The sequence below is a fragment of the Dendrobates tinctorius genome, unplaced genomic scaffold, assembly GCF_039654945.1.
Source record: "Dendrobates tinctorius isolate UK_male_01 unplaced genomic scaffold, ASM3965494v1 ptg000070l, whole genome shotgun sequence".
In the NCBI taxonomy this organism is placed as follows: domain Eukaryota; kingdom Metazoa; phylum Chordata; class Amphibia; order Anura; family Dendrobatidae; genus Dendrobates; species Dendrobates tinctorius.
This window is the reverse complement of record NW_027361738.1, coordinates 63239610-63256657: the sequence shown is the minus strand read 5'-3', so window position 1 is coordinate 63256657 and position 17048 is coordinate 63239610. Positions and strand designations below refer to the sequence as shown.

Below are 17048 nucleotides of genomic sequence, written 5' to 3'. Positions count from 1 at the left end.
GGGGGGGTCTGGTTTAAATCCGACCCCCCCGCGGACGACCGCGCCGTCCTGGAGCCCTGCTGGGCAGGAGACCTCAAATTTAGGCCGTGGCTTCGGCCTAGCCGAAGTCGCCGCCCCATTCCCGCCCCCCGGATGACGAAAATGACACTGCAGTGTCATAGAAGGGGTGGATCGAGGCAGGAAGGGTGCGCTTTTACATGGCCCAGCGCGCCCTTTTCCAGCTCTCCACCCCCTTCCCTCTCCACCTCAGAATCCGGTGGCCATCTTGCTGCACCTGGAAGAACGCAGCACAGCAGTCTCCGGGGGGCACAGGACGTGGGATTTATCAGCGCTGGACCTAAGGGGGAGCACCGGTGGGGTAAGATCACAGCTGGGTTCTGGTACTCAGCTGTGAATTCCTATAACCTATAGCGCTCTCCTACTCCTTTCCTCTGCGTAGATACCCCTGTAGGGCCTCCACTAATCAGCCTAGGTACTATGTCGGGCTCAAGGAAAAGAACCAGGCAAGACTGCTTTTATGCAGTCTGCACAGCCTACAAGGCCACTCTCCCCAGCGGCAGCACGTAACCCGCACTATCCGGGATTGTACCCAAAAAACAGGACCAGAACCCCAAGAAGTCCCTACCAACGCTTCTGCGACCGCTACTGCGCCGGAATGGGCGACTCAGATGTCGCAGTCTATGACACAGTCTATAGATAACCTGACCTCTACATTACTGCAGGCTCTGCAGGGTCATGTCTCGGCTATGAACGTTACCCAGCAAAGGGACGTCCGGTCTCACGTACAGGGCGCTTCCGACTGTTCGAGGCGTAAGCGGACCCACAGGTCGCGTTCATCTGCGTCCTCACATAGCAATAGGTCTTCCCCCTCCAGGGAAAGACACAGTGGCCTCAGGTCACCGAGGCCATCCCCTGATAGAGAAGGACAATGCGGATCTCCACAACGATCCCAGACCACGGGAAACCTCCGCTCTAGTTCGCCCGCTAGGGAGCTCCTTAGCGATGCGCAGGACTCAGAGGGCATATGTAACTCCAGTTCAGATAACGAAACAGAGAACGCTTTGCTCCCTTGTCCCTCTAGCAATAGTGCGATAGTTGAGGATATCGTCTCTTCCATCCTTCGGGTGCTGGACATTTCAGATCCAACCCCAGATGCACCAGAACACAAGATTTCCTTTGAAAGTGTTCAGAAACCATCGAAAGTCTTCCCTAATCACCCGGAATTTCAAAAAATCCTTTCTAAGCATTTTTCGCAGCCTGAGAAAAAATTCGCCAATCGCAAGTATTTGGAAGCAAAATACCCCTTTCTACAGAAAGACACCAAGGAATGGACAGATCCGCCTGAAGTGGACCCTCCAGTCTCTAGGCTGGCAGCACAAACGCTTCTCTCGCTGCTGGACAGTTCAACCCTCAAGGACACAGCAGACAGACAAGTCGAACGCATGGCTCGTTCAATCTTTGAAGCGGCAGGTGCCTCTTTGGCTCCCGCATTTGCTTCAGTTTGGGCAGCCAAGGCCGTCATGGCTTGGACTGATCTATTGCAAAAGGGCCTTCAAGCTTCAAATCCTCAGCTGGCGGACCAGGCGGTGCAAATTGCAATGGTGGCAGACTAGATGGTCCATGCAGTGTTGGACTCTGCAAGAGGAATAGCGGGAATAGCATCAAACGCCATCACAATCCGGCATATTCTCTGGCTAAGAAAATGGAAAGCGGATGCGGCCTCAAAAAAGTCCCTAACAAATCTCCAGTACTTCAGTGGCCGTCTTTTCGGTGAAAAGCTGGATACAATGATATCCAATGCTACCGGGGGCAAAAGTACTTCCCTCCCTCAACTAAGACCAAAACGCACGTTTAAAAGGCGTAATCAATCTCGTTTCCGATCCTTTCGGAGTTCTTCAGGCTGGTCCGTCTCACGCCCAGCACAAAACCGTAATCGTTCCCCCCCGCAGGGACAACACACGTGCGGCACAGAGGCCGGACAGGAACTGGCAATCAAAGGCAAGCCAGGCAAAACCTAAAGGAGGAAAACCTCAGAATTTTTCCTCATCCTGACTCATGCCCTCTGGAAGACACCCCACTTGTAGGCGGACGACTGCTACTCTTTCAGCAGGTCTGGCTGTCTATTACAGAAGACAAGTGGGTCAAGGAAATAGTGTCTTCAGGATACAAAATCGAGTTTACTACCAGCCCACCGTACAGGTTTTTTCCCTCTGTCCCTCCAAAATCCCCGCTCAAAGCTCAGGCCTCCCGTCAAGCGGTTTCTTCCCTCCTGCGAGCAGGAATCATAGTGCCAGTCCCAGCAGAAGAGTGCTTCCGAGGGTTCTACTCCAACCTGTTCGTGGTGCCCAAGAAGGGAGGCAGCGTCCGACCCATACTAGACCTCAAGCAACTCAACAAGTATGTTCGAGTTCGTCACTTCCGCATGGAATCCCTCCGGACAATCGTTGCGTCTATGGAAAAAGGAGAATATCTTGCCTCCATAGACATACAGGACGCATACCTGCATATACTGATTGCTCCCGCCCATCAGAGGTTTCTCAGATTCGCAATCAACCAAGACCATTACCAGTTTGTGGCCCTCCCGTTCGGTCTCGCCACGGCTCCCAGAACATTTACAAAGGTCTTGGCAACTACCATGGACGTTCTGCACTCCAGAGGCATAGTAGTCGTTCCATACCTGGACGACCTTCTCATCAAGGCCCCCACCCTCAAGGACTGCGAGGTCAACGTCTCGATCACGATCGACACTCTGACGCGCCTGGGATGGTTAGTCAATTTACAGAAGTCCTCGACTACCCCGAGTCAGTCTCTGACCTTCCTGGGGATGCTATTCGACACCTTCAAGGGTCTGGTGATCCTCCCGAGGGACAAGGCACTGGCTCTCCGTCTGGGAGTTCACACACTCCTCCGCAAGTCCCCCAGATCTCTCCGGTATGCCATGAGAGTACTTGGCAGGATGGCAGCAGCAATGGAGGCGGTACCATTTGCCCAGTTTCACCTCAGACCCCTTCAACTGGCCATCCTCAAGTCCTGGGACAGGAATCCGTTCTCCCTCGACAGGGAGTTCCGGTTATCAGCAAACACCAGGAGGTCCCTGCACTGGTGGCTCAAGCCAACCTCGCTTGCAAGGGGAAAATCCTTTCTCTCCGGTCAATGGAAGGTTTTGACCACCGACGCAAGCCTTATGGGTTGGGGCGCGGTGCACCTACATCACAGAGCGCAAGGCAGGTGGTCAATCGACCATGCCCATCAACATCCTGGAAATTCGGGCCATCTTCCTGGCGTTGAAAGCCTTCCATCACTTGCTGGCAGACTCTCATATCAGAGTACAGTCGGACAATGCCACGGCAGTGGCATACGTGAACCATCAAGGCGGCACCCGCAGCATCCAGGCGATGACCGAAGTAACGCGTATCCTACAATGGGTGGAGGCTGCAAGGTCGGTACTCTCCGCGGTCCATATTCCTGGTGTGGACAACTGGGAAGCCGACTATCTCAGCCGACAAGGAATGGACTCGGGGGAATGGTCTCTCCATCCCGAAGTCTTCTGTCAGATCTGTCATCGTTGGGGGACCCCAGACGTGGATCTGATGGCATCCCATCTCAATGCCAAGGTTCCCAATTTCATGGCCAGGACGTGCGATCGGAGCAGATGCCCTGGTTCAGGACTGGACCCAGTTCCAGCTTCTGTACATTTTTCCACCCCTCCCCCTGATCTCCAGAGTCCTGAGGAAGATCAAACAAGAGGGTGTTCCCACCATTCTGATCGCTCAAGACTGGCCCAGGCGTTCATGGTACGCCGACGTCGTGCAACTCACAGCAGACGCTCCCTGGCGTCTCCCCACACGTCCCGACCTCCTGTCACAAGGCCCGTTCTTCCACCAGAACTCAGGGGCTCTCAATTTGATGGCGTGGCCATTGAGACCTGGGTTTTGACCCAAGCAGGTTTTTCACCGGACGTTGTTAAAACCATGATCAGGGCTCGAAAGCCAACTTCAGCCAGGATTTACTATCGTACCAGGAAGATTTTCTTCACATGGTGCGACTCTCGTGGGCAGATTCCACTTCCCTATTCTCTTCCAAAGGTCCTCGGTTTCCTTCAGTCAGGCCTGGACGCCGGGCTATCGCTGAAGAGCCAGGTGTCAGCGCTTTCAGTGCTCTTTCAGAGGCGTATTGCTAACAAGCCGCAAGTGAAGACTTTATTCTCCAAGGGGTTTTCCCGATTGGTTCCCCCCTACAAACGTCCGTTGAAGACGTGGGACCTCAACCTGGTCTTGACAGCACTACAGTCACCTCCTTTTGAACCCCTTATGGTGGTCTCACTCTGCTTTCTATCACAGAAAGTGGTTTTCCTGGTGGCAATCACCTCGCTACGCAGGGTGTCTGAACTTTCAGCTCTTTTCCTGCAGACAACCCTTCCTGGTTTTTCATCAGGACAAGGTGGTTCTCCGTACAGTACCATCCTTCCTTCCGAAGGTCGTGTCCAGCTTCCACCTCAATGAGGAAATATCACTACCGTCTCTTTGCCCGGCTCCCGTTCATAGGGTAGAGAAGGTTCTTGCATACGCTTGACCTTGTCAGGGCATTGCATATTTACGTGTCTAGGACTGCTCCCTTCCGGAATTCTGATTCACTTTTCCTTCTTCCAGAAGGCGTTCGCAAGGGCCTACCGGCTTCCAAAGCCACCCTTGCTAGGTATATCAAGTACACCATTCAAGAGGCTTACCGCCTCAACAATTCTCCCCTTCCGGCCGGTATCACGGCACTCTACGCGGGCGGTAGGGGCCTCTTGGGCCATTCGGCATCAAGCCTCAGCACATCAAGTGTGTAAGGCAGCCACTTGGACTAGCCTGCACACATTTACAAAACACTACAGAGTGCATACCCAGTCCTCAGCGGATGCGAGCCTGGGTAGACGGGTCCTGCAGGAGGAAGTACCCCAAGTCTAGGGGACTGTCCGCACAATATTCGTCCACTGCTTCCCACCCAGGGACTGCTTTGGGACGTCCCACGGTTCTGGTCCCCCAATAAGGCGACAGAGTAAAGGAGATTTTTGTGTACTCACCGTAAAATCTCTCTCTTAGCCTTTAATTGGGGGACACAGCTCCCACCCTGTTGCCCTTGTGGGCCGTTGTTACGGTTGGGTTCTCATTGTTGTTTGAGCCTGTTTATAGTTGCCTTTTTTTACAGGCATGGTTATGTTTCTGGTATATTCCTCCTAATGCTTTTGCACAAAACTGGAGAAGGCTGACGCCGTCCAGGGGTGTATACTGCAGAGGAGGAGCCAAAGTTAATCTTTTTCAGATTATGCATAGTGTCGCCTCCTAGTGGACAGCAGCATAACACCCACGGTTCTGTGTCCCCCAAATAAAGGCTTAGAGAAAGAGATTTTACGGTGAATACACAAAAATCTCTTTTTACAGAATTTATTTAATTTTCTGTATTTAGTTAATGCCTCATCACTACCTACTTGCTTTAATTCTTTAAATGTTTTATTTTTATCTCTTATTGCACCCCTTACAGCTCTTTTTAACCATAGTGGTTTCCTCCTATTTCTAGCATGTGTATTCCCATACGGTATATATTGTGCACAGGTCCTATTCAGGATACTAATAAACGTCTCCCATTTTCTTTGTGTATTTTTATGTCTCAGGATATCGTCCCAGTTAATTTCACCAAGATCATCTCTCATCCGTTGGAAGTTTGCTTTCCTGAAGTTTAGTGTCCTTGTAACCCCTCTACTACACATCTTATTAAAGGATACATGAAAACTTATTATCTTGTGATCACTATTACCCAAGTGACCCCCAACCCTTACATTTGATATGCGGTCTGGCCTGTTGGTTAATATTAGGTCTAGCAGTGTCCCCCCCCTCTTGTTGGGTCCTGAACTAGTTGTGAAAGGTAATTGTCTCTCATAGTTGTCAAAAACCTATTACCTTTGCTGGAACTGCAGGTTTCGGTTCCCCAATGTACTTCTGGGTAGTTGAAGTCCCCCATAATAATGACTTCTCCTTGAGTCGCTGCTTCATCTATTTGGTTTATGAGGATATTCTCTGTTGCTTCCATTATTTTTGGAGACTTATAACAAACCCCTATCAGTAATTTATTATTTTTCCCCCCTCCCCTTATCTCCACCCACAGGGACTCTACATTTTCATTAGATTCATATACAGTATATTATCACGCAGGATGGGTTTTAAGGATGATTTTACATATAAACACACACCTCCCCCTCGTTTACTTGTTCGGTCATTTCTGAACAGACTATAGCCCTGTAAATTAACCGCCCAGTCGTGGCTCTCATCCAGCCATGTCTCAGATATCCCACCATGTCATAATTATGCTCCAACAACATTAATTCTAAATCCTCCATTTTGTTGGCAGAATATAGCTATGTGCATACATTTATACAGCCACACACCTGTAATATTAGATATATAGTCGCTCTCAGGTAGCGTTCACACAGGCATTTGTCAAAATATGCAGTTTTATTGCCTTCATAAAACTCTTCTACCAGCCTCTTCTGGGCACAAAGGTAAAACAGCAAATCAACAGTTCATTCAGCAGGCACATACAGTATGTCAGTGCAAATAGATTGCAGTCCTTCCTCCCGGAGCAAACTTTACTCAAGTAAGAGGTACATCCTGACCATGTCTCAGTAGTATCTTCAGCCTGAGCTTCAGCAGCTTCCAGTGAGAAAAATTCAGCACCATGCAGAGTTCACACTGAACAGGCTGCAGCTGCCACAAACTATTCTGCAACGCCTAACACACAGACTGCTCAGCTTTCCTAGCTGACCCATGCAGTCTTCATTCACAAAGAGACTCAGAATGTCTCTCTCAGGCCCTGTTTCCTTGTCAAAGCTGCCCTCGTGCATCTAATCTAGACTTGCAGTGCTAGGATATAACCCAGCCCTACCTTGCTTAGCCATAATATATTGAGCCATCTAACAGAGCAAAAAAAAATTAATTTTTGGGAAATACATGCATTTATTTTAGTGCGTTTTTGATGCTGTAGTTTGTCTCTTATTGATGTATGTTTTAAATAAAGCTGTGTTTTTTGTATGCTATTCAAATTAAAAGATCGCAAGATGACTATTCAAACAAAGCACAAGTGCTCAGCGCACACCTAGTATGACCACATAGCTCAGTCTACCTTCCAGCTCCTGTCTCTCCCCATGTAGCACAAGTTCAGACACATCAGTAGAATGGACAATATTCTACATTAGTACTGAGCAGTACACAACTGTGAAGTCAGCACTGCAGTGAGATTAACACTTACTAGAAAGATGCAGCAGAGTGTCTGTTCCTATCAAAATCACATCCCCATTAACTTGAATTGGCATCTGTAAAATCGGTCATCTCACTGTGTTGACAGTGTCTTGAGATTTTAGGGTGAATTATGATGTCAGGAGATAGGGAAAGTAGTATATTTCTCCGATAATTATATATTAGCTTGTACTATGGATTTATGTAATATTTATTTAAATAGCAACCATTTTAAAAAAATTATTTATAATATCTTTGATTAATCTTTTTTTTAGTTCAATGTACAGAAGTAACAATTGATATTACTTTATTTTACAATTGCGGTCCTAGGCTTAATGTAAGGTGCACAGGTCGAGAATGCCGCTTTTAAAGCGAAACTATTTACAAACCATAAGATCCACATCGCTGTCCCATTATGTTTCATACATTTGGGAACACCACGCGCCAAATTAAAATGTCAAAACTTGGTAGCAAATGCTAAAAACCCAGAATTATTAATAAGTGCAATGTTCCTATTCATGGATCATGAGGAAGGTTCAGGGGCAGAAAACATCCTACAGGCTGAATCCAGACACTTTAAGATCCTGGGCATTATTTCTGGCTTCAAAATAAGTCGTGTCCGTTTCATCGTCCGGCTGAGGAATGAAAGGCATGGGCTGGTTCTGCAAGTTTTCCCAATTTATACCCTGGAACAAAGGGTGAGTCTTCAATTCTGCACAAAAATGAAAAAAAAAACAAGTGTAAAAAAAAAAAAAAAAAAAGCATTTTGATTTATTACAGCAACTTCATGTAATTCAAAAGCTCTAAACTCAGCTGCCGTACTTCACAGGCCTTTGCGGGAACCTGGTGGTCTGTGGTTATAAATCTGCCGCCATCCAGAAAGAGGTAAGGCTTACAAACTGTCAGACATTGCTAGCGAGCTCACTGATGGATTCTGAGTTAACTCATTCTGCAGCCAGCAATACATAGTGACTTAGTGACAAGCAAAATGACCATCCTTTGTAAATAGCTACTGCAGATAAGACAGTGATTTGTAGGTTTATATCCAGGTTAAGTAAAATTGCAGAATTAGGATGTCTATACCAGTCTCCTGAGAATAAATATATATATATTTTTATTTATATCATATGTGATATATTCCTATTGAAGACAGTGCTATAACATGTAATCATTCTTTAAGCAGAGAGTCCACCAGAAAAAAAAAAAAAAAAATCCTTTACCTTTTAATCCAGCTCTCTTTGTGTTGTCGAGGGTGAGGAGAATATCTATTGCATTGTGAGCATTAACCGAAAGGGTTTCATCATCTTCTGGCCAAGGAATATCTGTAAACACCAAAAATTAAATGTAAAATTTTCCTACTTTTTTCTTCTGGTACTTTTACTTTTTTTTTGGAGCCAAACTCTTTAAAAACTACACATGTGGTTTATTAATTTTAAATAATAAATGTAGAAATAAAAATCTCTATATATCTTGTGCGAATAGCTGTGTGTAGGGGTGCTACCTGCCTGTGATGACAATAAGCCTGCTGAAAACTCTTACTTAAAAACCCCAATGACCAGTGTGAAAAAAATTGCATGTTTTTTTTTTCTCTTCTTTAAACTGAACCTGTCCAGCAGGATTTTCCTAAGTAAACTACAGACCTTTTCATGTTGCTGCTGTTATACTGATTAAAATGGTACCTGGGGTGAAGAAATCTGTCTTGTGGTTCTTGTGTGATCAGTGTTAGAAGTTTTCAGTTAATGAGATGCCCGTGCTCCGGGGCCAGAATGTAGGCAGAGTCTTATCTTCCTGCTCTAGGCCAAAGAAACCAAGGAAAGACCAAAAAAAGACCTGCGCACAGGCTGCCTCAACCCAACAATGAATGTAGTTTACCGTACTTAGCAAAATCCTGATCAGAGATTCTCTTTAAAGAAAAATAAAAAGCCACATAAAAAAACATGCAACACAAACAGGATTTAAAACCCATGTCATTTTCAGATGACCTTCAAGCAAAAATTCACTTAGTTCTTTTAAGAAAGGTGAAAAAAGTTAACATTGCAAAATTTGGAGTACGCGTGCATAAAAACGGTGCCCTATTAAGAAGTCACACTCGATCATCAAAAACACTTGGAAATACCAAACACCGCTAACATTGGCAACCCCCCCACAAGAAACAGGGAAACACATACAATAGTACGAGATTACTCGCCACCTTATTACCGGCATCAGTGGCTGTCATGGGGGGGTAGGAGACCCCTACTGGCACTATTATTTCTGGAGACGTGACCAGTTTAATAAAACGCACCTCTCTTCAGGATATTCTGGAACACTTGGGCGGGAGTCTCGTCGTTAAATGGGGGAATCCCAGAAAGAAACTCAAACAGGCAAACTCCGAGGGCCCACCAGTCCACAGCCGGCCCTATAGAAATGCATAGATCAGAGTGGAGCAGATCATCCGGATCCCCGAGTGTTAGTGTCAAGCCGTCATTAACCCCTCCACATCCAGCAGCCAAACCAAGCACATTCTGGCACAGCTGGCAAGAAAGCATAAAAAGGTCCCATCTAGCACAGAGCCTAATGCCAGACTAAGTGTAAAGCTGTTGGCAGTGTGGCCACTGAACAGAAATCGCTGCATCTGTAATTTTTTTTTCCCTCTACAATAAACCAAAAAAAATACACCTGGGTCGGAAAGAGGATCCCCCTCCATGTACAACTTCCGAGTAAAAACTAGTAGCAAATTTTCATGATTTGCAAAAAATGTAATTAGGGTCATTTACATGTATCGGCCCCCAACATGGAAGTTTCCAAAAATGATCTGTACACTATAGGGGCTTCAAAGGGCTGGAATCAATTCAAGGTAATCTGGCAGCAGGTTTTTGCTATATGATCTGAGAGCACCATAATGTAGAAGCAGAGACCCTGATGACAGCGACGCCTCACTTACTGGGCTGTGTATTGCTCTTTGAATATAATCACGCACCGCCCCCAGCACTTTAACCGCCGAAATGCTGCGATCAAACAAGATCACAATACTCTGCGAGCTGGCAGAGGTTTGACAGCCTCTCTGCCTTTGGATCAGAGACACCCGTGGCGTGACGCGGGGTCCCGATCGCTGCCATGGTGACCCCATGTCGTCATGATGACATCTGGGTCACCAGAGCTAGGAAACTTGCTGATCATGTGCAGTGCATGATCAACTAGTCTCTGTCAGTGCAGAGCTGACAGTTTAGACAGCATGGGGATGCTGCTGCATCCCCATGCTGTAGAAGAGATCAGCCTGCAAAAAATGATGGTCCCATAGTGGGACAAAGTAAAACAAAAAAGTAATTTAAATAATTGTAAAAGTATAAAAAAAAAAAAAAAAAAAAAAAAAAAAAATAATATCAAAAAAGGATATTGTATTTATAAATAAATATTTCATATTGACGCATCCACAATGACCCGACCTATAAACCTGTCTCACTAGTTAACTCCTTTAGTGAACAGCATAAAAAAAAAAAAAAAAAAACACAAGGCAAAAAACAATGCTTTATCATACCGCTGACCAAAAAGTGGAATAAAACTCAATCAAAAAGACAGATATAAATAAACATGGTACCACTGAAAACGTCATCTTGTCCCGCAAAAAACGAGCTGCCATACAGCTCATCACTGGAAAAAAATGTGAATGAAAATTGTGCTGATGTAAAGTAAACATGTGGGAAATGTTACTTAAGTATTTTATGTGATATTTCTCTGTGATTTAAGGGCATGAAAATTCAAAGTTGGAAAATTGCGACATTGAGACATGCCATACAATATCAATTCCCGTTTCTTAGAAGACGAATTTCTAAATACCCGTTGATAGGAGTATTGTCAACCCCAGGGCCCACAGGTGCGATATCCTCCCTATATACTTTCCTGGTAAATTCTAGGATCGCATCCATTCAGCTAGCTGTAGAGGGTAAGTGGAAGCACTTGATCCCATCTATTACAGACGATCAATGGGGCGAGGCATTGGAGGCGCATATAATGGTGTCTCCGGCCGCAAACAATAAGTTGATTCAATTGTATATTCTTCATCAATCCTATTTAACCCCAAGTAGGCTATATACATTTGGCGGAAGAACAACTGATGAATGTCAGTCACAGGTGTGGAGATGGGGGTGCGGATTTCTGGCATCTTATTTGGAACTGCAGAATCATTCAAAGATATTGGAATGACGCAATAGCTACTTTGGAGCTGATAATCGGAATACCGATTGAATGTCGCCCAGAACTCTGTATTTTGGGTGTAGTGGATGAGGAAAGATGGACTCATGATGATAGTACTTCCTCCGGGAAGTACTATTTATGGCCAGAAAGGCGACTGCATTGAGATGGATGGGAAGGAAATCTCCTTCAATTTGGCAGTGGAAAAAAAAATTAGTGAATGATGTGCTCCCATACGAAAATATATTGTATAGGCATAGAAAGGGCCCCCAAAAGTTCCACAAGATCTGGGAAAGATGGTGCGATTCTCCCTTGACACATCATCAATGGTGCGGTATAACCCCTAAAACACACCTCCTTCCATGTATGGAAGTGATGCTGTAAATGATCTTAAGAACAAATATTTATTACCATCTGAATACAGACCCAAACACTAATAAAGAATATGTTGGTTGACTATGCAATGCTTTGTAGAAATGTTATACTTTATTTGTAGTGCTTGTTCACTCTTGTTGAAAGTATGCTTTTATATCCACTTTGGATAATAATAATGATGCGCTGACCTGTATTTTATACTGCAAGGTCATATGCTTGTTGTATTAATTTGTGGAATCTTTCAATAAAAAGAGTTTAAAAAAAAAAAAAAAAAAAAAAAAGAAATGTAGTATATGTCTTCTGATTCGCTATGTCACTTGACCCACTGTCGCTATGAGTGGTTGTAACCATGGATACCTAAGCTACGGCAATGTCCTGCACATGGGGAATGCAACATAGCTAATCAAAAGAACTATACTACATTTCTAATTGAAATATTTGATGTTATAATTACACCTGCTACATATTGGGATTGGATCTTGGCATACCCCCTTTTAAAGGTCAACCTACACAGCGTAATCTCACCAGTTGTCAGTTTTAGAAACTGCAGAAAATTCTGCTGACAAAGCCTTCTAGGAATGTTGCAGAAATCACAGGGGGTCTGAGGATCTGTTCTACCATTGGCTGAAGAAGGGAAGAATTGATGTTTAGTATTCCTTTTACATCACATGCGTTAAACAACTGCTGATGTACAACACGACACCTGCAGCGTCTAGCATCAGTCAGGGCTCTGCAGACCTGGCTGAATCTGTACAGTGCAGTCTTCGTGCTCTACTTGGCAGACCTGGCTGAATCTGTACAGTGCAGTCTTGGTGCTCTACTTGCCACTCGGGGCTCTGCAGACCTGGCTGAATCTGTACAGTGCAGTCTTCGTGCTCTACTTGGCAGACCTGGCTGAATCTGTACAGTGCAGTCTTGGTGCTCTACTTGCCACTCGGGGCTCTGCTGACCTGGCTGAATCTGTACAGTGCAGTCTTGGTGCTCTACCTGCCACTCGGGGCTCTGCAGACCTGGCTGAATCTGTACAGTGCAGTCTTGGTGCTCTACCTGCCACTCGGGGCTCTGCAGACCTGGCTGAATCTGTACAGTGCAGTCTTGGTGCCCTACCTGCCACTCGGGGCTCTGCAGACCTGGCTGAATCTGTACAGTGCAGTCTTGGTGCTCTACCTGCCACTCGGGGCTCTTCAGACCAGGCTGAATCTGTACAGTGCAGTCTTGGTGCTCTACCTGCCACTCGGGGCTCTTCAGACCTGGCTGAATCTGTACAGTGCAGTCTTGGTGCTCTACCTGCCCCTTACATGAACTCTGCCACGTTCACATTTTCAGTATTTAACACCAGTATTTGTAAGTCAAAACCAGGAGCGGATGAAACATGTAGAAGTGGCGACGTGTTTCTATTATACTTTTCCTCCGATTGTTCTTCTCCTAGTTTTGGCTTACAAATACTGATGTAAAATACTGACCGTGTGAACGAGGCCTTATACTGGCAATGCAGTTTCTTCTTGCATTTAGACAGAGAAAAAAAAATAGCTGTAAAATTCACTGAGAGCAGAGAATTCCGTTATGTCTGGGGAAAGCAGGCGATCGGGTCATTTTGGCAGGATCGTCTGTACAGCCCGGTAACTTGCAGCCACTCCTTTGCCTTATAGTGTGCAGAACACCTTGGAAACCTGGAGTTAATACTTATTACCAATTTGGGAGATTTGCCCGGAGTTACACTGAGGGACGCCTCCATATTTTGAACGCATGCAATTAGCTCTTTGATATTAGATGTGAAGCCAGCGACACGGAGATGCAAATGTCACCCGACTGAGTACAGCAGCCTCCTGCCACCAAAGCGGCAATGGTTAACTTACCGGATATCACAAAACCTGAGTGCAGAGAAAACATTATGTTATGGGGACGACTCCAAAAGATGGATTTTTGGTTCTTACCGTAAAATCTCTTTCTTGGAGCCTTCATTGGGGGACACAGAATACCATGGGTGTATGCTGCTGCTGCTAGGAGGCTGACACTATGCAAAAATAATAAAATTAGCTCCTCCCCGGCAGTATACACCCACCGACAGGCACCAAGCACCTCAGTTGGTGAAAAAGCAGTAGGAGAAGCAACGAGAAAAAAACTCGAACCATATGTACCAACCCAACAGGGGACTCTAAGACCCAACACGGTACAACTGAAACAGGGAGGGTGCTGTGTCCCCCAATGAAGGCTCCAAGAAAGATTTTACGGTAAGAACCAAAAATCCATCTTTCTTTATCGCCTTATTGGGGGACACAGAATACCATGGGACGTCCCAAAGCAGTCCCAAGGGTGGGAACAGCAAAAAGGAACGAAAGTAACCGAAAGGCTCAGGTCGGCCGGTGAGCCACCGCCGCCTGCAGAACCTTCCTACCAACCACAGCATCAGACGAGGCCTGGGTATGAACCCTGTAGAACCTCGTGAAGGTGTGCAAAGATGACCAGGTTGCAGCCTTGCAAATTTGCATGACCGAGGCCTGGTGACGAGCAGCCCACGAAGCCGCCACAGCCCGGGTGGAATGAGCTCTTACTCCCGGAGGGGGCCGCTTTTCCTGAAGACGATACGCTTCCAGAATGGTAGAACGAATCCAGCGAGCGATCGTGGATTTGGAAGCTGGAAGGCCCTTCTGGCGACCTTCAGAGATGATTAGCAAGGAATCGGACAGACGGAAGGAAGAGGTCCTGGCAAGATAGACACGCAGGGCTCTAACTTCCATTTGTGGCATGTGAAGTTTGGCTTTTCCACTGGTAAGTCTGTGAACATGTAGCAAGAAATGCAGCTCACCAAATGGCTCCTGGCCTCTTCCATCTTGAGATTTCTTAAAAACGATGAAAGATGAGCCAAAATTCGGTTTGCTGACAACTTTATCTTCCAAAAGGTAGGGGAGAAAACAAGGGGAACTGCTACCTTGGATCTAATCCTTATAAACAGGGAGGAAATGGTTGAGGAGGTAAAAGTGGCTGGAACCCTAGGAGGTAGCGACCATGCTATTTTAGAATTTTGGATAACTAGAGGCGGAAGACCTGTGAAGACTCAGACGTCAAGGTTAGATTTCAGAAAGGCAGATTTTAAGGGATTCAGAAAGATAATTGGAGGGATCCAATGGCTGGATATCCTTAAAGACAAAAATGTCCAGGAAGGATGGGAAATCTTGAAAAATGAAATTCTCAAAGCACAGTTGTTAACAATTCCGAAAAGAGGGAAGAATAGGAAGCATTTAAGGAAACCAGGATGGGTGAACACAGAACTTAAGCACATGCTAAAAAAGAAAAAAATGTTTATAAAATGGAAAGAGGGAGGCATATCTAAAGAAGAATATAATGCTGTCTGCAGAACCTGCAGGGCACAAATCAGATTATCTAAAGCTGACAATGAATTGAGGCTTGCAAGAGATGTCAAAAGCAATAATAAAGGATTTTGGGGATATGTCAAAAGTAAAAGAAAAGTCAAAAGATGCTATAGGATTTTTACAGGATGAAAATGATGAAATGGTAAGACAGGATGTTGAGAAGGCTGAACTTTTAAATTCCTATTTTGCATCTGTTTTCTCTCAGAAAGGAAATGTAACACCAACTGTTATTCACTGTCCTATTAAGGGAATAGAAGAATCCAGGATATCTATAAACAGAAAGATAGTGAGGAAACACTTAGCTAACCTAAATGAATTCAAGTCTCCAGGTCCAGATGAATTACACCCCAGAGTACTGAAGGAGATAGCAGAAGAAATTTCTGAACCACTCTCCATAATCTTTGAAAATTCTTGGAGAACAGGAGAAGTGCCAGAAGACTGGAGAAGAGCAAATGTTGTTCCTATCTTCAAAAAGGGGAAGAAGGTGGACCCAGGCAACTATAGGCCGGTGAGTCTGACTTCTATACCAGGAAAAATCTTTGAACAAATTATTAAACAACATGTAAGTCAATACCTGGATAAGAATGAAGTGATCAAACAGAGTCAGCATGGGTTTGTAACTAATAAGTCATGTCAGACTAACTTAATTTCCTTCTATGACGGTAACACTGATTGGGTGGATCAAGGAAATGCTGTAGATATAGTATATCTTGACTTCAGCAAAGCATTTGACAAAGTCTCTCATACAATCCTTATTGAAAAAATGACTAAGTATGGAATGGACAAGGCAACTGTTAGGTGGATTCATAGCTGGCTTAGTGATCGGACCCAAAGAGTGGTCGTAAATGGCTGCACATCCAGTTGGAAGAATGTCTCAAGTGGGGTACCACAGGGCTCTGTCCTGGGCCCTGTATTGTTCAACATCTTTATCAACGATTTAGATGAAGGAATTGAGGGTAAACTGATTAAATTTGCTGATGACACAAAGCTAGGAGGGATAGCTAATACTAGAGAAGAGAGAGAGAGGATTCAAAAAGATTTAAATAAACTGGAGAAGTGGGCAGTAACTAACAGAATGGTTTTTAACAGGGAGAAATGCAAAGTACTACATCTGGGCAATAAAAATGAAAAAAGCATATATAGAATGGGAGGAATAGGGCTAAGTGACAGCACATGTGAAAAAGACTTGGGTATACTAATAGATCACAGACTGAATATGAGTCAACAGTGTGATGCAGCAGCAAAAAAGGCAAATGCAGTTCTAGGATGTATTAACAGAAGCATACAGTCTAGATCACGTGAAGTCATTATTTCCCTCTACTCCTCTTTGGTCAGACCTCATCTGGAATATTGTGTCCAGTTTTGGGCACCACATTTTAAAAAAGACATCAACAAACTGGAGCAAGTTCAGAAAAGAGCGACCAGAATGGTGACCGGTCTGCAAACCCTGTCTTATGAGGAAAGGTTGCAGGATTTGGGAATGTTTAGTTTGCAAAAGAGAAGACTGAGAGGAGACTTAATTGCTGTCTACAAATATCTAAAGGGCTGTCACATTGTAGAAGGATCAACTTTATTCTCATTTGCACAAGGAAAGACTAGAAGCAATGGGATGAAACTGAATGGGAGGAGACACAGATTAGATATTAGAAAAAACTTTTTGACAGTTAGAGTGATCAATGAGTGGAACAGGCTGCCACGAGAAGTGGCGAGTTCTCCTTCAATGGAAGTCTTCAAACAGAGGCTGGACAGACATCTGACTGGGATGATTTAGCGAATCCTGCTTTGAGCAGGGGGTTGGACCAGATGGCCCAGGAGGTCCCTTCCAACTCTACGATTCTATGATTCTATGATTCTTAACTAC

General features: G+C 45.1%; 1 protein-coding gene across 1 annotated transcript in view; it reads right to left on the bottom strand.

The window, feature by feature from the left end:
* Positions 1-6472: 6472 nt before the first annotated feature.
* MASTL (microtubule associated serine/threonine kinase like) overlaps positions 6473-17048 on the bottom strand; it is a 33877-nt gene continuing 23301 nt past the window's right edge. Inside the window, exons 10-12 of the mRNA XM_073581743.1 lie at positions 9556-9669; positions 8492-8593; positions 6473-7983 (exon numbers count right to left, since the gene is read on the bottom strand). Coding sequence (XP_073437844.1) covers positions 7826-7983; positions 8492-8593; positions 9556-9669 — 374 coding nt within the window. The 3' untranslated portion in view covers positions 6473-7825. The remainder of the gene's footprint in view (positions 7984-8491; positions 8594-9555; positions 9670-17048) is intronic.